This window comes from Mytilus californianus, unplaced genomic scaffold (assembly GCF_021869535.1).
Source record: "Mytilus californianus isolate M0D057914Y unplaced genomic scaffold, xbMytCali1.0.p SCAF_4, whole genome shotgun sequence".
Lineage (NCBI taxonomy): Eukaryota > Metazoa > Mollusca > Bivalvia > Mytilida > Mytilidae > Mytilus > Mytilus californianus.
Window position 1 is genome coordinate 41,706,875 of NW_026262690.1, and position 24,610 is coordinate 41,731,484.

Genomic DNA, 24,610 nt, shown 5'->3' on the forward strand with positions numbered 1-24,610 from the left:
AATATCTTTATAAGAAAAGAATTGTCGCATAAAAATTAAATACACGGGACATGGCAAAGTTCACGAAGTCTAGTTTGATTAATCATTTTATAAAAAAAAAAGTGCAAGCAAAAGGGGGGGGGGGGTACGCCTTCTACGCCCCACTCTGGATTCGCCACTGATAGTGGCGTAACAGCACAACATAAGAACAAACTGTTGAAGTCAGTTGAGGAGAGCTAAGACTCTTCAGATCGACACGAGTAATAATAATTAGGGATGTGTTATTGGTGCAACCACTTCCAGTTTGAAATACATTAATTGCAGGTTTCAGGGGCAAAAGGAAAAAGTATTTTTGCTAAGTCAGAATAATGCATGTGAATGTGATTAAATGTATTTTAAGGTAATAGATATAGGAAGATGTGGTATGAGTGCCAATGAGACAACTCTCCATCCAAGTAACAATTTATAAAAGTAAACCATTATTATAGGTCAAGGTACGGCCTTCAACACGGAGCCTTGGCTCACACCGAACAGCAAGCTATAAAGGGCCCCAAAAAAATGTGTAAAACCATTCAAACGGGAAAACCAGCGGTCTAATCTATATAGAAACGTGAAACGTGAAACACGTATGAACTACATAAACAGACGACAACTACTGAACATCCGATTCCTGACTAAGGACAGGTGCAAACATTTGCAGTGGGATTAAATGTTTTAATACATTGAGATCTGCATGCATAGCAATATAATTATCTTACTCAGGATGTTGTTGAAATATTCACCTCTCTCATTATGTTGATCCTATTATTGATAAATAGTTCCAACTGGATGTCAAGCAGCCAATAAACAATCATTACCATATAATCAATAATGATAATGAAAACAACTATATCAAAAGATATTTAATATTTTTCATGGGCATTTTTTTGGAATACATACACATATTTTAATTGTATTCAACACATTTCATTTACCTAACTAACATAATTCCTCTTGCTAAACTGCATCTGATATGCTTCCTTAATATATACACATGTATGAATTTAAATGAAAATTCACGCAGTCAAAGCTTATTTGACGAAAATAATCAAAATTATACTAAACCAAAGCGAACCAAAAAGTTGGGTATGGTACAGACTGTACTACAGGCACAAATACATCAACTTAAATTATATGCATAAGAGCATGTTTATCCTCCTTTTTCTTTGAAGTAACCCAGTTTCAACGTGTACAAATATTCTAAATCGCACAATTTAAAAAAAAATATATACCGCTCGCTCCACTTGTAGAGCACCCGCCTCAACAAAACTCATTTTCAAGAAATAAATACAATCAAAAAAATTTCGCTCGCTCGCCCCATATTTTTTGAAGCTTTTGTCCGAAGAACTAAAAATCAAATTGGTGTGGCCTTATAATTACATTTTTTCGCTATGATCATGGAAACACGATTACAATCAAGTTTTTCTTTTATTTACCTGTGCACTTTATTGTGGAAACGTGTGTCATCATGAATGTTACAATTCATTTTGAAATGAATGTTAATTTCAGAATGACGCGAGCTTGCCGTTAGCCAATCAAAATAACGTATTATAATGAAACATACATCTAATGTAATTACATGTATGTTACTTCGTGTCGGTCAGTTTTTATTGGTAGAGGAAGCCGTAGTGCCCGGAGAGAACTACCGACTTTCGGAATTTTTTTTTGCCACTAGATTTGCCACTAAATTACAATTCAGTAAATTTGGGGCCTCGGTGGCTGAGTGTTCTAGGTAGTTCATCTCATCTACTGTATCAACCCTGAGGTTGAGAGTTCAAACCCCGCACGTGACAGGTGTTTTCGACTCCAATCTCAATGGACTACGATTGTCCGTTTTTCTGACAAAGGTAGGTGGTTCTCTCATTACACTCTGGCTTCTCCCATCGATAAAAATGACCACCACGATATAGCCAAAAGTGCTAAAAGTGGTGTTAAACACCAAAAATCAATCAATTCAGTATTTCTTATTTCAACTTGTGATACGACGTTTGATATTCCCAAAGGTAACAACTTCTTCATTTCACAGAATGATACTCGCCGAAAAGTGTTTATTGGAAGCTGATATTTTACAAATTATCTCATATTGCAGAAAACATTATAATTAATAGTTTTTATCAACTGATAATCAAACATAATACTTTATTGGGTAATAGTTACCAAGTTGACTGCATATATAATCGTGTATTGGCATTTTTGATTGCCGACGACTTCGATAAAAGAAACTAAAAAAAAGTGCTTTGGTTAAGTTTTAGTGTTTAATGTGTAATATGAAAATATCTAAATAATCAGAATATCAAGGCAAATGTAGTTGGACAAGAGAATGTACTGAATAAGAGGACATAAGATTTTACAAAAGTACAAATAAAAACAAAGTGATTTACAGTTTTGTTTGAACCGAAGACTGAACTTGATGCTGTAAGACTGCTTCGGGCAACAGTTCAGTCTTCACGTCAAATACCAGTTGTAAACCGAGAACCCATTCTATATAACTGTTTTGTTATACCACTACCGTATGGCAACTGTTTTTCACTCATAACAAAATGGGTTTTTTTTAATAGTAGAGGCTCAAATCTAACAAAAATGTATCTGTTTTAAAAATCGATATTCAAAACAAATTACCATAACATATGAATTTAATATAAAGGTACAAATGAACGACTTATAAAATTTTTAAAGTTGTGACCACTTGCGCTATTTTTTAACCCTCCATGGAAATTGTCTCCCATATCTTTTCAGTCAATAAATTGCAAATTTGGGAAAGCTCCTTTATTTATATTTTAGCATTCTATTAACCTTTATATACAAACTTTTGTATGATATAGTGTTTGACTTACCCATTAAGTGACTTACCCCTTAAGTTTCTTGCATGTAATGAAGGATTGAGGCAGTGTGTTAACTTTGCCCTGTAAAATATTAAAAAGTTTCCCGCATAATATCTTTAATAAGGAAACAATTATGCTTGATGTAGCAAAATTGCAAGTAGGCATGACTAATTAGACACGCCCACCATTAGTAAAAACACTAATAGTACCAATTTTACCAAACTTTTTGTGCATTTCAACAATAAGGGGCCCTTCAGTGATGCTCGATGTCAAAATATTTGAAAATCAAAATATAATACAAGCGTTGAAGAGCTGATACAATCGAAAACGACCAATTTGATCTTTGTATGAGTGCGATACCTTTCTTAATTCAAAATTGTTCATTAAGTTTTATAATCACAAGAACACACCCGCGAAATCGCGGGCATTTAGAGCGTGGTTGAAAGTATGTAAACTGCAAGTTGTAAGATGAATTTTTGTGAAAGATTTTATAACTGGAGAATTTCAGGAAAGGTATCAAAAGTCATAGGTACTTGGTGGCAGGACAATTTTTATTTTTGTCCTCCCCTTTTTTTTTCCAAAGTCTGTTAGTTTTTGTTTTCTGTTTTTCTGTATACTATGAACATACATATACTATAAATAAATTGTATTTGCTATTTACTATCAATATACTATATAGAGACTCTCTAAATCATAGTTTATACAGAAATACGCGAAAATAATTGTCCTGTCCCCAAGTCCACTACTTATGAAAATTATGTGTAATTTTAAAACAGTCTTAAACGGAAGTCTTGTCTATGACTTAAAAGTCTGTCCGATGACGGAAACAATATCCGGACGCCTTTAGTTTCGTTTTCCTCCCAAAATAACCCAAACTGAATAATCATAAGCGAGGATGACAAATGCGACTATTCATGGTACTTATAGGACACAGAGGCATGATGATTAATTTATTGTGGAAGGAAGAGAAGCGACACACAAAATGAGGTCTTGTCATTTAAAAGTATAGATAAAGAACAACTTTCAATGAAACAATACTCGTATTTCCTGGCTGTTAAATACTCTAGGGGACCACCAGTCCACCAGCAGAAATATCGACCTAGTGGAAGTAATTACACTGACGATACCAATTTTACTGCGCAAGATGCGTATTGCTTTATATGCCTATTCATTCAAATGATATGTAAATTTTATATTGCATGATTTTTCCCAGTGTAAGTTCATAAAGTTATATAGTGTTGTCATGCCGGCTTAACTGACCTTGTTTACATGTTTAAATAAAGAATTAATGAAAATTATTGCGGATCTTATATTATATAGTTCTTGGCTGTGCTATTTAATCAGTATATAGACTCGGAGAACATAATTTATTCCAGTTTTGAATACAATTATTTGGTAGATTATAATTATCATCGGTGGAAATTATATCTTTGGACAATATCTCAAAATGTGGAATATATCATCGGTAGGATATATTAATTACTTGTAAAATAAATTGTGTGGACAGCCTGATTGTTGACTATACTATAACAGTTGGATTTATCAAACAGTCAACTATAAATTATCCACCTTGATTTTCATTCGGAATTGGACGATATCAGTGAACCATAAACTGTGTCTAGAACTTTCACTGTGTAACACAAGGATGATACTGTAATAGCATGCAATGGTTTCCTATAAATACTTCTTTATAAACATATCTGATAAGAAAAAAACAATATTTCAACAAAAAAAAGCATTTCAAAGTTACCGGGTCGAAAATTATGCAAATGAATCTTAAATGAACAAGACTAGTCCTGATTACATTAAAAGAGAGGCGAAAGATACCAAAGGATATTCAAACTCATAATTAGAAAACAAACTGACAATGCCAATGCAAAACAAAGAAAACGACGAAACGACAAACATAAAACACAACATAGAAAACCAAAAAACTGAGCGACACCAACCCCACCAAAAACCAGGGTGATCTCAGGTGCTCCGGAATGGTAGTCAGATCCTGCTCCACATGTGGTACCGTTGTGATGCTCGTGTAAGTACTAACCCGGTGATAAGTCTAATTCGGTAGGTCACATTCGAGGAAAAGAGGACGGGTTTGTTGTTACAACAATTGGAACATATCTTTCGTCATCTGTGAAACAAATATTCCATAACGGTCAACCAACTCGTGATGGCGTTCGTAAAATTTTCGAAGGGATGATTTCAAAATCCCCACTTGGAACACTTGGCTCAATTGCTTACTTGTAAGCAGCAACCCTCTATCAAAGAAGTCATGATAGGAATTGCAAGCTCTGGAATATCGTATCGACTGGGAGATATATACTCAATATTCAGGTGATGCTGGAAACTAACATCATAGGGCATACATGTAATCTCAAATATGTCAAAGAGGTTGAATAGATAATAAAATGACAAACCACATACATCTGTATTAGATAATTTTCAAACCTGAACCATGCATAAAATTAAGAAGTATACACTGCAGCTATGAGAAATAACCTCAGAAACAAACAATCCCTAACACTACTGTTGAATTATATGAATCATACCCAACAAAGAAGAGGCCACTTTTTATTGTATCCACATAGCATAAAAGACAAACTCCTGTTAATGAATTGGAAACTGTCACCATGTTATGTTAAGTGTGTTAACTTTGCCCTGTAAAATATTAAAAAGTTTCCCGCATAATATCTTTAATAAGGAAACAATTATGCTTGATGTAGCAAAATTGCAAGTAGGCATGACTAATTAGACACGCCCACCATTAGTAAAAACACTAATAGTACCAATTTTACCAAACTGTTTGTGCATTTCAACAATAAGGGGCCCTTCAGTGATGCTCGATGTCAAAATATTTGAAAATCAAAATATAATACAAGCGTTGAAGAGCTGATACAATCGAAAACGACCAATTTGATCTTTGTATGAGTGCGATACCTTTCTTAATTCAAAATTGTTCATTAAGTTTTATAATCACAAGAACACACCCGCGAAATCGCGGGCATTTAGAGCGTGGTTGAAAGTATGTAAACTGCAAGTTGTAAGATGAATTTTTGTGAAAGATTTTATAACTGGAGAATTTCAGGAAAGGTATCAAAAGTCATAGGTACTTGGTGGCAGGACAATTTTTATTTTTGTCCTCCCCTTTTTTTTTCCAAAGTCTGTTAGTTTTTGTTTTCTGTTTTTCTGTATACTATGAACATACATATACTATAAATAAATTGTATTTGCTATTTACTATCAATATACTATATAGAGACTCTCTAAATCATAGTTTATACAGAAATACGCGAAAATAATTGTCCTGTCCCCAAGTCCACTACTTATGAAAATTATGTGTAATTTTAAAACAGTCTTAAACGGAAGTCTTGTCTATGACTTAAAAGTCTGTCCGATGACGGAAACAATATCCGGACGCCTTTAGTTTCGTTTTCCTCCCAAAATAACCCAAACTGAATAATCATAAGCGAGGATGACAAATGCGACTATTCATGGTACTTATAGGACACAGAGGCATGATGATTAATTTATTGTGGAAGGAAGAGAAGCGACACACAAAATGAGGTCTTGTCATTTAAAAGTATAGATAAAGAACAACTTTCAATGAAACAATACTCGTATTTCCTGGCTGTTAAATGCTCTAGGGGACCACCAGTCCACCAGCAGAAATATCGACCTAGTGGAAGTAATTACACTGACGATACCAATTTTACTGCGCAAGATGCGTATTGCTTTATATGCCTATTCATTCAAATGATATGTAAATTTTATATTGCATGATTTTTCCCAGTGTAAGTTCATAAAGTTATATAGTGTTGTCATGCCGGCTTAACTGACCTTGTTTACATGTTTAAATAAAGAATTAATGAAAATTATTGCGGATCTTATATTATATAGTTCTTGGCTGTGCTATTTAATCAGTATATAGACTCGGAGAACATAATTTATTCCAGTTTTGAATACAATTATTTGGTAGATTATAATTATCATCGGTGGAAATTATATCTTTGGACAATATCTCAAAATGTGGAATATATCATCGGTAGGATATATTAATTACTTGTAAAATAAATTGTGTGGACAGCCTGATTGTTGACTATACTATAACAGTTGGATTTATCAAACAGTCAACTATAAATTATCCACCTTGATTTTCATTCGGAATTGGACGATATCAGTGAACCATAAACTGGGTCTAGAACTTTCACTGTGTAACACAAGGATGATACTGTAATAGCATGCAATGGTTTCCTATAAATACTTCTTTATAAACATATCTGATAAGAAAAAAACAATATTTCAACAAAAAAAAAGCATTTCAAAGTTACCGGGTCGAAAATTATGCAAATGAATCTTAAATGAACAAGGCTAGTCCTGATTACATTAAAAGAGAGGCGAAAGATACCAAAGGATATTCAAACTCATAATTAGAAAACAAACTGACAATGCCAATGCAAAACAAAGAAAACGACGAAACGACAAACATAAAACACAACATAGAAAACCAAAAAACTGAGCGACACCAACCCCACCAAAAACCAGGGTGATCTCAGGTGCTCCGGAATGGTAGTCAGATCCTGCTCCACATGTGGTACCGTTGTGATGCTCGTGTAAGTACTAACCCGGTGATAAGTCTAATTCGGTAGGTCACATTCGAGGAAAAGAGGACGGGTTTGTTGTTACAACAATTGGAACATATCCTTCGTCATCTGTGAAACAAATATTCCATAACGGTCAACCAACTCGTAATGGCGTTCGTAAAATTTTCGAAGGGATGATTTCAAAATCCCCACTTGGAACACTTGGCTCAATTGCTTACTTGTAAGCAGCAACCCTCTATCAAAGAAGTCATGATAGGAATTGCAAGCTCTGGAATATCGTATCGACTGGGAGATATATACTCAATATTCAGGTGATGCTGGAAACTAACATCATAGGGCATACATGTAATCTCAAATATGTCAAAGAGGTTGAATAGATAATAAAATGACAAACCACATACATCTGTATTAGATAATTTTCAAACCTGAACCATGCATAAAATTAAGAAGTATACACTGCAGCTATGAGAAATAACCTCAGAAACAAACAATCCCTAACACTACTGTTGAATTATATGAATCATACCCAACAAAGAAGAGGCCACTTTTTATTGTATCCACATAGCATAAAAGACAAACTCCTGTTAATGAATTGGAAACTGTCACCATGTTATGTTAAGATCATACTTATTGGTTTCCGTCAGTCTAAATTCTGTAGCTTTATCTTCAAAGGTATTGATGGCTAATAGTTGGTGGTTTATTTAAGGGCTTACGATACCGTTACAAGGAAGGTTATAACGTCGCTAACGTAAAATATTATTTTTGCGAAGTCAAAATGTGACATATCGGGAAAAGATGGAAGTTCCAACTGATTTTAATCATTAGCTTGAAAACGAATTCAGGAACCCATGTTTTATTTTAAATGACACTGGGCTTAGCTATGTTGGAAGATTATTTGTACCATTTTTTTATTGAAAAAAATCACTAATAAATTTTCATTAAATTACATAAATATTGCAAAAATATAGTTTTTTTCTTTTCTTAAATCATGAAAATAATAATATATATGTATTATTTCCAAAGATTTGTTTCACTTTCAAATGTATTTTTTTTTTACAAAAAAACCGCTTGTGTTTATCTTCTAAACAAAAAAGGATTTCCAAAGGAAATACAAATATAAGAAAAATGAAGTTTCAGTGAATATTTAAAATTATGACCCCATTCATCTCCAGAAAGTAGGACATGAAGGTATATATTTTTGTATATTCTATAACACGTTTGGATTGATCAGATATAAAATAGCTGGTATGCAAATTTTCTTAACAGATTCATCTCGGTATCAAAACCGTATCGAATGCCCTTAATACACAACTCGAATTAAGATGTTAAATCTATCTGATGTCTCGTGTAGGGAGAGTGCCTTGCAACAATCTCTGAGGGGTCCATAGGTAGCCTGTTGCAAGAAAAATGTTTGATTTTATCAAATATATCGTCGCTTCCAGTAGCAGATCAAATTCCAGAACCTAGTTATTGGTTGTTTTCGTCCTGAATGTTCATGAAATTGCCAATGTACGTTAATATAAAAATAAGGAGATGTGGTATGATTGTAAATGAGACAACTATCTACCAAAATTCAAATGAAGTGGTTATAAGCAATCATAGGCAACCATACGGCCTTCAACAATGAGAAAAACCAAAACCGTATAGTCGGCTATAAAAGGCCCCGACATGAAAAATATGAAACAATTCAATTGAGAAAACTAACGGCCTAATATTACGAAATTTTTCGAATTTACGAAAATCAAATATGACAGACATGAACCAACGACCACTGAACTACAGGCTCCTTACTTGGGACAGGCACATAAATAATGTGACGGGGTTAAACATGTTTGTGAGCGCTCAATCCTCCCTCCCCTAGCCTTTGACAGTGGTGTTACAGCACAACATAAGAACAAACTAAACATATCAGTTGAAAACGGCTTAACTCATCAGATCGATACAAAGCAGAAAAACACCTAACAGACCGGACGTGGCAGGGTACTTATATATCCCTAACAACAACAATAAGGACACTAAGTACAGATCTGAGAGTACTCGCAGTTACTGACAGCTATTTCAAAGCCAATTACAACTAATTAAAAAATCATATATCTAAGACTAACAGCTAGTTCAAATCATGTATCAAGGATTATCAGCTAGTTCAAAGCCAATAACAACTTATAAAAGCAATCATGTATTAAAGACTTACATTTCAATCAGTTCACATCCAACAACTAATAGATTTAGTGTTAAGACGTCATTAACAGTCAGAGAAAAACATGACCTTGTGCAATGCCAAAATATGTTTCGCGGATTGTAGTACCGTGAAAGTTCATATGTGTATAACAATAATATTTAGTATGGTTTTAATTTACTGATCACATAATCAATATACCAATAAAAACGGGCATAGCGAACGAGGTGGGTAATATAAACACCGTTAACCCGTGCTTTAGTAAAGGAACATCACCATAAAAAAAGGAAAATTAACAATAAGAGAAAGAAAAATTGTCCCTTTTGTCGTAAATTTTTTGGAGAGTTTCTCGTGTAAAACTGAAATATCTAAATGTAGGAATAGACAGTTATTGCTGTTAATATTTGATTTATTTAAAGAAAGTTCCTTCGGGCAAATTTCAGCAGTATATTTCGAAAATTCTTAATTATTTAACGAAAAAATATCATCAAGATAATGGTAAGCGTTGTTGAATTTGTCAATTTAATGGAATTAAGACGGATCTTTACTGAGTTTGGCCATAAACTGTAACTCATAACAGTACAGGAACAAGATTGTGTGGAAGTTTAGTCTAAATAGTGGAAAAGTCAAAACTGTCAACCGAATCAAAAGGACAATCAATAGCAGGTAATTTATCAAAAAGCATCCAAATTGAAAGATTTTTTTTCATTTAAAAAAAAAAATTAATTCCACTATTTGAAGCAACTATATATTTTATGGTTTAATGTTGAATTATTTAAGCGTAATGTCAATATTTCTTGTTTTGCTCACACATTGTTGTCAATATAATGGAATTCTATGCGACTGTCATACAGGTAAGAGGTTTAGCTAGCCATAAAACTAGGTTTAATCCAAACATTTTCTACATAAGGAAATGCCTGTACCAAGTCAGGAATATGACAGTTGTTTTCCATTCCTTTGATGTGTTTGAGCTTTTGATTTTGCCATTTGATAAAGGACTTTCCGTTTTTAAATTTTTCTTGGAGTTCGTTATTTTTGCTATTTTACTTTTTTCTAAATCAATACCTCAATTTTGATACTGACAAAACCATTATCACCAGTCCCGTTGAAAGGAAAATGTACAACCAGATACTCCATTTAGAATACGTGTCACCATGGTTTTTGCTTCTGGAAGTTGTTATTCCTGAAGTTCACACAAATATTGAATTAGTTCATCTGATCGGACATTGCAAACACAGATATATAGCTATTACCAGAAAAGAACGTTCATAAATCGACTTGCAAACTAACAACAGCTTCAAGAATATTACGCAAATTATTAAAGAAATTGCGGTCGTAGGTAGACAGACTTCCCGGTGTCCTTTTGTTCATTTCTGGTTAAAAGCATCTCTGAGTTTTCTTCATCAAAATTAGTTCCCACTGATGTCTGCGCGATGTTATTGCAGAACATGTTTTTACTTTTAACTGTGTGTTGTATGCTTTTGATATAAGGTGTGTGGAACGATGCTGTTATGAGATAGTAACATACGAACACGATGCAATAGAATCGTATAAATATTTCGGATCAACAAATGGCATTCTTCAGTGTCAATGTTATAAGCAAATGTTATACAAAAGGTGTTTATGTTTTAAAATTACTTCACTAGACGTACAGGTAAATTTTGAACTATTGATTTAATCTGAAATCCAGGGGCCGGTTTCACGAAGCTATCCTAAGACCTGTCATATGATATATCTTAGGACATGTCTTATGATCCTCTTATGACTATCTTAGGACATATCTCAGACCTCGCCTCGAAGCTGTCTTAGGGTGATCTTAGCAAAGATATCCTAAACCTGTCGCAAGTTCTTTAAATTTTCAAATATTAACATGGATTTATGGAAAAATTCATGTAAATGTAGTATGTTTTTCCCATCAATTACTGAACGTAGTTTAGATAATTTGCAAAAATAATATAAAAAATAAGTGTAATTTATATAAATAATCTATTAATAATACACCAATATACATATGAAACTTTAAATACAAAATTGAGAGAAAAAGAATAAAATGATTACATTGTTTTTGTACAAGTGAGTTGAATTCAATTTGTCACTGTATCGGTTATAATAAGGTTAAAGGATAAAATCGTGCATTCTTGATATCAATACATCGAATGTTCATTGTTGACAAATCATGATAATCCGTCACCCTACAAAGATTTAGTTATGCATGAGCAGGAAAAGGAGAATAGATTTTAAGATAATAATTAGATAATTTGCAAAATTAATATAAAAAATGAGTGTAATTTATATAAATAAACTTATGACTATCCTAAGACCATTATAAGACACCTCTTGTGTAGTCCTAACTTTATGACCAACTTTAAGAGATGTCCTTATTTAGGACCACTTTGTGAAACCCACTTAGGACTAAGATATGTCGTAAGACCATCCTAAGATATGTCTTAGTCCTAAAACAGCTTTGTGAAACTGGCCCCTGCACCTCATATAACAAAACAAATAAACTGGATACTATGTATAGGTTAGACAATACTTGGTCATGTTTTATGAAGATTTAAAGCCCAAAGCGTAGCCGAGGGTTTTAAATGTTTAAAAACATGACCAAGTATTGTCTGACCAATTTAGAACATATTCACACTTTCGAGTGACCTTACAAAATTATCCTTTCCCATTGTAATATTCAAACCTTAATAAGAATTCACTTTTTCTAATGAAGTGTTAACTAGGTTAATAAAAGGAATGTATAACATAGGTAATGATCATTTCAATGAATATAATGAAATAGCACTGACATAGTTTTGTGAGGACAAAAAGGATAAATTGTTCAAACATCACTATATTTAATATATACCACAACAAGTGATAAGTGTTTAGTATGACGATAAACTTTCACTTTTGTTCTCGTACTAGGAACAACAAAATTATTTATTTTGTAAAAATTATTTCCGTACTCCATGTATACCTTACAACAAAATTATTTTTATTTACCTGTGTACGTTATTCTATTTGACGGCATTTTGTCCAAGGTTGTGGTTGTCTTTCTGATATTGTTTTACATCTAACTCCCTTGTTTTATTAATTTTGTATTTACATTGTGTCATAGATCAAATTTATTCGTTCAGTGTATGTTCACTTGTATTTGTTAATATGTCTTTTGATTGAGTTCAGCCATTTCAATTGATTTTTTATAGTGTGTCTTTCTATGTTGTGATGTTTCACTATTGTTTCAGGTAGGGTGAAGGTTGGTGCCTATTAAAACGTTTAAACCCGCTGCATTTGTTTGCACCTGTCCTAAGTCAGGAATCTGATGTTCAGTGGTTGTCGTTTGTTGATGTGGTTCATAAGTGTTTCTCATTTCTCGTTTTTTATATAGATTAGACCGTTGGTTTTCCTGTTTGAATGGTTTTACACCAGTCATTTTGGGGCCCTTTATAGCTTGCTGTTCAGTGTGAGCTAAGGCTCCGTGTTGAAGGCCGTACTTTGACCTATAATGGTTTATTTTTACAAATTGTGACTTGGATGGAGAGTTGTCTCATTGGCACTCATACCACATCTTCTTACATCTATTGAGTTATGCTTCAGGTAAAATTTCATACTTATATACTTAAAATGTTTTGATTTTAAAAAAGCACACAATGTTATATAAATCAGCTTTTTGAAATTTGTATATTTGTTGATAATTATAAAACTCACTTTATAAACTTTTGAATTACGACCATTCAACATCAGATGCTTACTTTTTATTGATGAATGTACATGTATTGTGTTTTTTTTTTCGAAAAAAAATCCTTTGCTTTATATATCAGCAGTCTGACATTGTTTTCTTGAAAGAAAAAAAAAAATATTGACTCGAATGTCTGGTATAAAAATTGAGAAATGATTATTTAACCTACATCTTTGCCCCCATTTCATTTTTTGTTTGTTATATATATGTACCATGATAAATATTTGCAAAATTCAAAATGTTTTTTATAATTCTTTTCTCTCTCATCTTTAATCAGTAAGCTATTTTCTCAAGGAAAATGCCTCAAGGGATTGTACACTTCGTTAGTGTAGTTATTGAGAGTTCACTTTCATAATTAATCTACAATGACAAGTCATTCATGTATAGTATTTTATAGTGCATGGAAAATTAGAAGGGAGAACACTGATTTTTCATTGGACGAGAAGGGTTGAGTATGTTCTAAGTGGACGTGGGTGCGCACTTATGTATCCCAAAAAGTTAGTTTCAATATATATATATAAAATACAAGATAAACACCTCTACCAATGAAAACTGGTAGTTTTTACTGTTGATGGCGTTTTAGATGTTGGACATTTTCTCCTTTTATCCGGAATCTTTCTTGAACCTGTTGCTGGGCATCATTCCAGTGAATGTTTTGTTCTATTACTAAGACTTCATTCGTTTAAAGTGGTCAAGTTTTTGTCCAGAATGTATGAAGTGATGGCTAACTTTGAAAAGTGGCCTCTTAGTGATATCAATTATATGGCCATTGAGGCGATTGTGAAATGGTTGCTTTGAATCACCAACATACTGGAGTCCACAAACCAAACATTTTAGAATGTAATTAACATTTGAACTTTGGAAGGTCACAGTGCAAATTATTATTATTTCAGACAGTCGGACTACAAACCAATTCCCCCAAAGATGAATGAGTTGTGTCTTAACTATCAAATTATTCAAAATTATCATAATATGACTAACATTTTTTCTTTCTTTTATATTTGTACAATAGTAGAAAAATACATTACCTGCACGCATTTTGTTATCAGTGCTATTATATACTGTTACAGTTTTGCTACGGATTGTGCTGATTTCAAACATTACTGTTGTTTCTACAAGATATTCACAAAAAATGAAAGTTACTATAATGGAAAAAAAATAGTATATGTGTAACAAGTTGAACACTGAATCATAAAAGTGTTTATTTAATTAGGTTCGAAGAACAAATAACATACTTTTAAAGGGCAAATATGCCTAAAGAACTAAACTTGACATAACTTAGACATTTTTTTGATATCTTTTTTAATAAAAAAAAATTACTTTATACCAAGTCATGTAAAACATTTCAAGACCACCATCAAAACTTTTTTTTTTATTATTTCTTAACTTCCAATGTACACCATAATATACACAAACATAATAGCAATATATAAAATATAATATATAAATCTACTGATATTATCTAATCAATACATCTTTCTGAGGAAGCATTTTTTTCTCTAAATATATGTATATAATATAGAGAGTAAGACAGTCTAAACCCAGAGAGAGAGAGAGAGAGAGAGAGAGAGAGAGAGAGAGAGAGAGAGAGAGAGAGAGAGAGAGAGAGAGAGGTGGTGAGTTTACAATACAAATTCATCTGAACATTGAATTATAATTCAGTAGAGTAAATCCTGCATTTTCATTTATAGCAGTAAAAATATATATATACATACTTAACTAAGTAGTTTATCAGAAATATTCCATTCTGTGAAACTGATTTTCACTTCTGTATTTCATAACAATATTTTTATCAATTGCATACAAATTTTTCATCTTCTCTTTTATTTATGTGTTATATCTAATTGATAATTTGTTATATCAAATTATCAAGTTGTTATTTCAAATTATTAATTTGTTATATCAAATTGGAAAAAGTAAATTAGCATGGCTTTAAAAGGCTTCCGTACTTTACATATCTTTAGATCCTGTTGAACTTTTAACAAGTCTTTTGATAGCGGATGGAATTAAAGGTAGTTCTAATTTGTGATTTTTTCACCAAAAATAATTTTGATGCTTGATGTACAGCTGATATAATACTATTATATCTCATGAAATTCACATTTATCTAATATATTTCTTCTAATTTTTGAAGAGAGAAAAAGTCCCATCTTCATTTATAATATCTTTACAAATCGTATACCATTTTGAAACCGATCTTTATGAAAACTAGGTTTATTTTCTATCTTTATGTTATTGTTAAGCCAAATTGGACAAGCAAGAAAGCATTCCCAACTGTCATATTCATCTTTTTCTCTGAGAAGTTACCATTCTTTCAGAACATCTTTCCAAAATTTATTTTTGATATTTTGTTGTTATCTTTGTGTATATACATACACTCCCACAACCATACAAATTTTCAATTTCTACATGTACATTTGACAAAAAAAAACATTCTGCTATTTGTTGTCTGTTTTAAATAATCGTCTTATCCATGTACACTTCAGTGCTAAAATAAATGCTCTAAGATTTATCATTTTGAGTCAACCATCTTCAATATCATTTTGTAAAACATCTCTCTTTATTCTATTGACTGGTGAACTCCATATAAAATTGTACATTAGTTCAATAACTTTTTTTAAAATATCATCACTTGGATTTGGTAAGGATGTAAACAAATAATTTAAAATAGGCAATATCAATGACTTCACGACAGTAATTCTACCAATAACAGTAAGATTTAGTTTTGACCACTGTTTAATTACACATTTTATTTGTACAATTTTTTCATCATAATTAATTTTTACAATTCTATCAAGATTAGCATCAAAGCTTAAACCTAATAACTTAAAATATGTTTCTCCCCATCAAAGGTTTCTATTTTGACATAAAATCTCATTACTATACTTTTTATTTCCTATCCAAATAACCTGTGTTTTAGAAAAAAATATATATTTAAACCAGATATATTTCCAAACCAATCTAATTCATTTAATGCTTCATTCAAAGATTCTTCTTTACCATCTTAAATAAGAGATGTGTCATCATCAAACTGTGAAAGTTTGTGCTCAACTTGAGTTACTGAAATGACCCTTATTTTATCATTATTTCGTATTTTTAGTGCTAATATCTCAGCACACAGAATGAAAATATAAGGAGACAAGGTATCACCTTGTCTACCACCTCGTTCTTTAGAAAAAAAATTCTGATAGATGTCCTCCCTAATTAACAGCTGATTTAATATTGCTATAAAAAAAACTTTAATCCAATTAATTATTGATTCTTCAAAATGAAACAACTTCAGTACATTGGTGAGAAACTCCCAAGAAATTGAATCAAATGGCTTTTCAAAATCTATGAGCAATAAAGGGCCTGGAATATCTTCTTCCTCAGTAAATTGCATAATATCATAAATTAAACGAAGATTTTCTCCAATGTATCTTCCACTTATAAACCCAGTTTGTTCGAAATCTATCAGTTTATCTAAAACTGTTTTAAAGCGGTTACCTATTACTCCAGAGCCTATTTTATATACTGTATTTAATAATGATATACGTCGCCAATTTTTTCTAGGCCTATTTTCTTTAAGCAGGCATGTAATGATTGCTTGTTTTTGCGTGACAGATAGTTTAACTGTTCACCAATCTCAGTACTGTAGTTCAAGAAGTTTATAACAACAATTTTCGAATCTTTCCAAAAAAAAAAAATAAAAAAAACTCTGAAAAAACCATCAGATCCTGGCGTTTTATTATTTTTCATATTTTTAAATAATAAACCAGCTTCTTCAATAGTTATTTTACCTTCAAGATTATTTTTCTCATCATCAGTTAATTTTTTAAAGTTAATATCTTTCAATCCTTCTTCGAGTTTACTTAATTTTTCTCCCTTTGACTGATCTTTATTTTTATATAAATTTTCATATTTTTTTTTTCATTTCTTTCAAAATATCCTTTTGATTTGAAATTACATCTCTATTTCCTTTTCCTCTACTTTTGGTATTATCTAACTTGTACATTTTTTTTATTCTAGCCCACAAAAATAGCTAATAGATTTTCTCCTTCCCCAGCAAACACACAACATTTTAAAAACTTTTTTTAAATGTCATATGGACGTCTCTCACAAAATATTTCAATAAGATATCATTTAAACATAAAAAAAAATGTTTATTTTATTGTTTTTGAAATGTTTTATTTCTAACATTTAAGTAAAATGTTTTTACAACATTAACAAAATATTATTTGCTAATATCTTTTATTCATGTTCTCAAACATTGTTCTAAAATATCACGTAGATATTTTATAATATAAAAAAATAATATTTTCTTCAATTGGTATTTTATATTTTAACAACATTTAAAGTAAATATTTTCCAAATATCCAAAAAACATTCTGCAAAAAAATGTTTTACAGAAAATATAGTTTTGCTATTTGCATAAAATGTTTTATAAAGTAAAATTAAAATGTTTTACATAAAACATCTGAAAAATATCAGCTAAATGTTTTCTATAAAATATTCTGACATACACATTACTTAATAGTCTTACTGATATTTTATTCAACATTTTACGGATATAAAAATAACATTTTATTTAAACTTTATTCAAAACCCCACAAACAACATTGTGTGGAATTAGCTCGTTTTTTTCAGGATAAGATATAGTACTACATTTCATCAATGTCATGACAAGCAAGATACTATGATTGAAATCCTTAAAGTGATATCTTGAAAATCCTTGAAGTCAGATTTTATTCCTTCTTATATTAAAATTCAAAAGAGTCAACATTAAATTAAGCAATAATGTATTAATAAACAATCACCTTTCTTTAATGTTTGTTCATTTCGTTCGTGTATATTTTAGAAATTAAGAAATGAAAACTGTAACTGTACTAAGTTCAATTTTCGTATCGTTTATATATGCCTTACGGAAAACCGACCTTTTCCGGAATCGACTTTTGTTTTATCACCGGAAATGATTTTGAAATTTGAATTTCAAAACGAAGACAGGATATCAACAAAGAGAGCCAAAAAAATTGTTTGTTACGCGATATATACTCACTTGGTAAGAATGATTAATCTGTTAAGATGAAACTTGTGCATTCATTGTGTGTGTTCAATCATAATCGGAACCAAATTACATCTGTTTCTGGAGGTGCGGATCAAGGTTTTGAAAAAAGGGGGGCCCCTGCCCAAGGCAAGCAAACGTTTGGAGTGATACTTGTAAATAGTCTATACATTTATCTTATTAGTAGCTCCATAAGGGGGTCGGGGCCCCTAAATCCGCCACTGTTCAAGCATCTACGTACACCAATTATGAATTTGTTCATTGACATTGATATAAAAAAAATTATAAGGATATGTGGATTGTGTGTTTGATTGCCAATACACCTTATCCCTATTTATCCGCCATTACTGGCCATGGACATCACAAAAGTTCCCGTAAAATGTTGACGTCATATAAGAAAATATTTGACACCACAATTGAAAGTAATACACCTTATTGCTATTTGTCCGCCATTACTGGACATCACACAACTGTCACAAGTTCCCTTAAAATTTTGACGTCATCATAAAAAATATCTGATGCCACAATGGAAAAGTGATTGTTGTTTGACGTCAAAAGTTCAAGCAGGATAGATTCTCGGGTCAAGCGGGAATAGCGTTAAGGTGTATTATTGTATGACGTATGCTGACGTAAAAAGTTCAAGCGGGACAGATTTCCAAATACTGAAATAGCGATAAGGTGTATGAGACAGCTATCCACCAGAATTTAAATGACTTGGATAAAAGAAATTATAGGTCACTGTACGGCTTTCAAAACTGAGAAAACCAATGCCATATAGTCCACTTTGAAGCCTTGACAAACAAATGTTAAATTTTTCTCAACACAATTGAAACAAAACAACTAACTTACATTAAATACACATTATGAAAAAGAAATTTGACATACTTAAACCCACAACAACTATTGCAAGAAGCATGACTCAATACCTTGTTTCCGAGGCACACAAACAAGTTACAATCACACTAATATACATGATATAAGCACCATTTGAATATGGAGATTTTTTTTTTCTAGTAAAATCAGTGTATGTATGTATTTGCAAAACAGTAAATTAAATTTCCCTTAACAGCTTAATGAACATTACAAAGACTATGTAAGACTTCAGTACAAGCAAGATAATATAAACTGTTGCTTAAAATTATATTTATTGCTTCATACACACAATGTACATACAATGTATCTTTTATTTTTTAACAGGAGCTAAAAGAAAAGCCACAAAGGACAAGTTCAATATGCAGGTTTACAATTTGGAAGTGGCGCAGGTTCTTTGGAATGTTTACAACCTTTCAGGAGAATTTTTTTTTGAAGTAAGATATTCACACAGAATTACTGTTATTCCATATTTAATTCAAATATTTAGCATAAACAATGCATTACATTCAAGATTAAGGGCATACAATGCAGAAAAGATATCTGGATATTTGAATAAATTATTTTTTTTGTGACAAAATAGAAACAAGTTGTTTATTTAAATCAATCTTTTAGTCCAACAGTGTGCTTTCATAAACAACATATTTGCTTTCCTTTGAAGTATTTCAAATACATATAAACAACTCATTTAATGACATCTGTGTGTTTCTCGGAAGTTAAGTTATATTATTATCATCATTGCGAAAACAATGTGTAACACTTCGATAAGTTATTATGTGCCTATAGTATACTACTAGTACTGTATCATATGCCCTTAGATCATACAAATGACAAGTTATAAACTATGTCACTCTAACACTTAAAAAGGACAATAAGATGTTTAATGACATTATGTAGCAGGGCTTTTAAAGGCCCCTATAGCTACATGATACAATGCATTTAATGAAAACTAAAAAAAACAAGAAAAACAACAGCCTGATTTATACAAAACAATAAAAGAAAAAAATATGATAGACAACAATCAACGAGTATAATGAAATAAGACTCTTGACTGGACACATATCTCAAATTTTTTTAGTTGTTTTTTTTTTTAAAACTAAATGAAGTTCAGCGTGGCATATTGCTCTCTCTAAACACGGTCAGCCATTTATCGTCCCCTTCCGACAGACTATCATCGTTATTATTTCAAAACTTTAAAGGGGAGGGGATGTATATCCTTCAGGCAACGTGGATCGTTCTATAATAAAGGAATGTGCAAGAAGTTTATATATGAATGTAAGATTATTTTTTTTTTTCAGAAGCATGGCACAGCAAGAAAAAAGATATAAGACACTACAAGACATTCCAAGTGATTTTGAATAAGACAATTGATTGACTTTTTCAATGTATTCTTAAATAAATCAAATAGTTGATGTAAAATGGTGTTTTGTTCTCATCTCTTCAGCCAATTATCAATGATTATTGACTTAAGATGTAACCCTATTAGAAGTGTATCGTTTTAGTTTAGAAAGAGAAGTTGTATTGAAAAATCTGAATTTGGGACACAAGTTTTAGTCAATGTAACTTGAACTTAAAAATGTGTATAATGTTTGCATAATGTCCAATGGCATATATGTCATGCATGTTCAGGTTGACATATGCATGATGTGTATATGATAGGTAATAAAAGTTGAGAGTGAAAAACTAAACAATATACCATTGTGGTTGGAATGTGGGCTTTCTTGCACTGTCTGTCGTCTGTCCACCTTTATTTGTCGGATTTTGTCCAATAAATATTTTCATCACTGTTTTTCCCAAAACTGCTGATAAAGATGAGTTCATATTTAATGAGCTGCTTGATAGTGATGAACTGTGATGTGTGAACATTTTTGTATCTGGCACCTGTTTCCTGTTTGCTTAAACATTGTATTTCAAAATGTTGAATGTTCTCAAACTTTTCATTACTTTAATTAGTAATGCTGATGAACAGAATGACTTCATATTTGGTAAGTGGCTTGACCATGATGAGTTGTGTCTGCCATTTTGGATGTGTCAAAATTTGTAGATACTTCTTGTTTTTAGAGACTTTGAATTGTGAATTTCATATGCTTAGCAAAACAACTGATTTATTCTTGTTTGTATATAGAATTAATCACTGTGTATAAATTAATTTAACTAATGATTTGTTATTTAAAAAAGCAGGAAACTCAATAAAAAGTACAGAAATTTTTATATTGATATGATCTAGATATCAACCAAAAACATCTTCTTAAAACATTTTGAAAACATTTTTTAGGCACAGTCTCACTTGCAAGAAAACATCCAAAAAACATTTTTATAACATTATTTGATGTTCATGATGTTTTTCAAACGTTCAGAAAATATTTCTAGAAAATATTTTTTAAAAGATTATCAAAATGTTTTATACGCCATTGTTTTTCACATTATCATGATATTTCTTTACAACATTTTAATTATATTATGCAAATATTTTAGAAAATATATTAGAAAACGTTTTAGCGATATATATTCTACCATACATTAAATGTTTTTCTCACGTTTTTTTGTGATATTTTCATGACATTAGACACAACATTTTAAAAACATTTTAAAGATGTTTTTGTGTTTGCTGGGTCTACCCATTGTATTCTTGATCGAATTATTTTCCATTTAATTTTTTTCATTTCTATTATTTTCTAATTTATATTTTTTGTTTTCCAAAATCTAAATTGTGCCTTCGTCTACTCTTTCTTCCAAAAACGAGGATTTCATTTCTTAGATCTTTCTCTTGTTTTTCTTTTCTTTGTCTTATAACTTGAATAAGAAATAATTTTGCCTCTAATTTTCCATCAACAATGTCTCATGAAATAAGGTACTGTTCAGATTCAAATGGAGATCTTCATTATTTATGTCTTCAATTCTATCTAGATCATAAACAAGTGTTACATATTGTTTTTTTAACATCTACTATTTTTTTCTTTAACAATCTTTATATATTCTGGATCATACAATAATGAATTATTAAATTTTCACAATCCTCTACCTCGCTCAAATGGATTAAATTCTAGATTTAATGTAACCATAGAATGATCAGAGCGATAGCTAGGCTCAATAGTACAATTGTTCAAACAGCAAAATAAATTTTCAGACAAAAGAAAAAAATCTAACCTTGCTTGTTTTAAAGGGGTTCTTTTTCTCCATGTGAAACGTTTCAAATCTGGGTAAAGTTCTCGGAAAATGCCAATGAGACACCTTTCCTCAATAACTTTTTCCCGAGCATTTGGGTTATTAACATGTAAATAGTTAAAATAATCTATATCTTGGGGAGGGGGGGATAGAAGGATTTTGAAAATAAACAACTCAGCCTTGATAATAACAAACATGAATGGTTTGTTCGGTTGTAGTTTGAAAATAAATAACCTGACCTACAATGTATTGCAAATAAATAACTCGGCAGGTCTTTTAAACCATTTTATAAATGCATGTTTTAAAGTATGAGATGCCACCAGATTCTACCAATATTCGTCTTTTTTCATATTTTTTTTCGGGAAAAACTTAAGAAATCTTTTAATAATATATATACTACACCATATATAAATATCAATGTTTTTGAAATGTCTGAAAATGTGTTTCATTTCACTTGAGGTATATTGTCTCATAAACGTTTACCTCACTTTTAATACCTTTTCCCATTTTAACCTATATTGTTTTTGTACGTATGTAATATATGCAGTTTTGAATTCAAAAGATTCACTTCCAGAAGATGATGAATAATTGGGATTAAATGGTGCATAATGACTTGACTATGTTATTTATTATATAAATATAATTGTGAAAATAAATAAGCAGTCCGTTCTTTTACCAAAAATGAAAAATCTTGCTTCAACAGTGCAGAAAATAAATAATCTGTCCTTATAGTCCACAAAAATAAAGGACCCATCCAAACCAAATCCTCCTGCCCCCCCTTTTCTTTAAGGACCTTAAACTCAAAACTATTATTAATCATAACTGCTACACCTCTTGAATTTGAACTATATGATGAAAAAAAACTCTCATATCCCAAAATAGCTCTTATATTATTTTCATTTTCACATAAGAAATGAGTATCTTGTAAACAGTAGATATTGTAATTCTTTGATCTCAAATAATTAAAAACATCTCTTCTTTTAACACTATTTCCCAAACCTTGGCAATTAACTGTTAACACATTTAGGGCACACATGATATGACATAACTAAATACACTATCACATAACATGAACGTAAAGAAATGTAATAGTTATATCTGATTATTCTTATTATAATGTTCTCCATATGTATAAAAAATACTGAATAAATACATATCACTATCAATCCTATCAATCAGAAGCATATAAAACAATATTAGGCAGGATAACTCACCATAGGCTTGACCAAAATGAAGTGTAATGCAATGATTTTGCAGAAATGTAATAATTAATAAATAGAATAAAAGACTGGAAAAAAAAGAAAAATGAAGAGATAAAAACAAAAATTTAGCATCAAAGGGCAAACATTTTTGATTAATTAGTGTCAAAAACTGTTTTTTGCAGTATGGAATAATTTTTTTTATTTTCAATTTTTTATTTCCTTTATATGATTTATCAATTATGACATAGTAAACTATTTCACAAAGTGGAGACAATTTTAATAGTCTTAAGATTTGTCCCATGAAAAAAAGAAGAACATGTCACTTTTAAGTGAGACTATTAAAAGACATCAAAAGTCATTTAGATATAATGTATATAGTAACAATGAAGGTCAAGTAATAATATAACCCCTTATTTCCTTTGTCTCAATCTAAGAAAAATGTCCTCAAATATATTGAACATGAACTGAAGACCATCAGATGTCTTCCCATATACACCACAGTTGAAGTGTAACATAAAATATTGTCCCTCATAAAATATTGTCCGACGGACAAAATTTCATATAAAATATTGTCCGCGGACTCAATTTCATAATGAAATACTGTCCAGGACAATATTTCATAATGAAATACCTACCAGGACAATATTTCATAATGAAATACCTACCAGGACAATATTTCATAATTAAATACTGTCCAGGACAATATTTCATTATGAAATAGTGTCCTTGTACATGAAATTTTGTCACCTCTTTCTTGACAATATTTCACTATGAAATTCTGTCCATGACAATATTTCACTATGAAATTCTGTTTATTATGACATTGTTTCATTGTGAAATTCTGTCCATGACAATATTTCACTGTGAAATACTGTCCATGAATATATTTCTTAATCGAATTATTGCAAAGTTAGAAATGGTACACAAGCATGCAGCATGCACCTTTTTAAATTTATAACTGAAATTATTTTGTGGAGTAAGTATTTTA

At 31.0% G+C, this 24,610-nt stretch overlaps 1 protein-coding gene and 1 long non-coding RNA gene across 2 annotated transcripts in view; one reads left to right on the forward strand and one right to left on the reverse strand.

Annotated features, from left to right (window-relative positions):
- Nucleotides 1-14,447, reverse strand: part of LOC127738065 (uncharacterized) — a 65,504-nt gene extending 51,057 nt beyond the window's left edge. Inside the window, exons 1-3 of the mRNA XM_052249146.1 lie at nucleotides 14,373-14,447; nucleotides 10,683-10,800; nucleotides 2,869-2,921 (exon numbers count right to left, since the gene is read on the reverse strand). Of these exons, the coding sequence (XP_052105106.1) occupies nucleotides 2,869-2,921; nucleotides 10,683-10,800; nucleotides 14,373-14,445 (244 nt within the window). The 5' untranslated portion in view covers nucleotides 14,446-14,447. The remainder of the gene's footprint in view (nucleotides 1-2,868; nucleotides 2,922-10,682; nucleotides 10,801-14,372) is intronic.
- A 3,361-nt stretch (nucleotides 14,448-17,808) lies between these two features.
- LOC127738068 (uncharacterized) lies at nucleotides 17,809-20,674 on the forward strand. The gene is made up of 2 exons (XR_007999932.1): nucleotides 17,809-19,692; nucleotides 20,554-20,674. It is a non-coding gene; the product is annotated as an uncharacterized LOC127738068 (long non-coding RNA).
- Nucleotides 20,675-24,610: the final 3,936 nt, after the last annotated feature.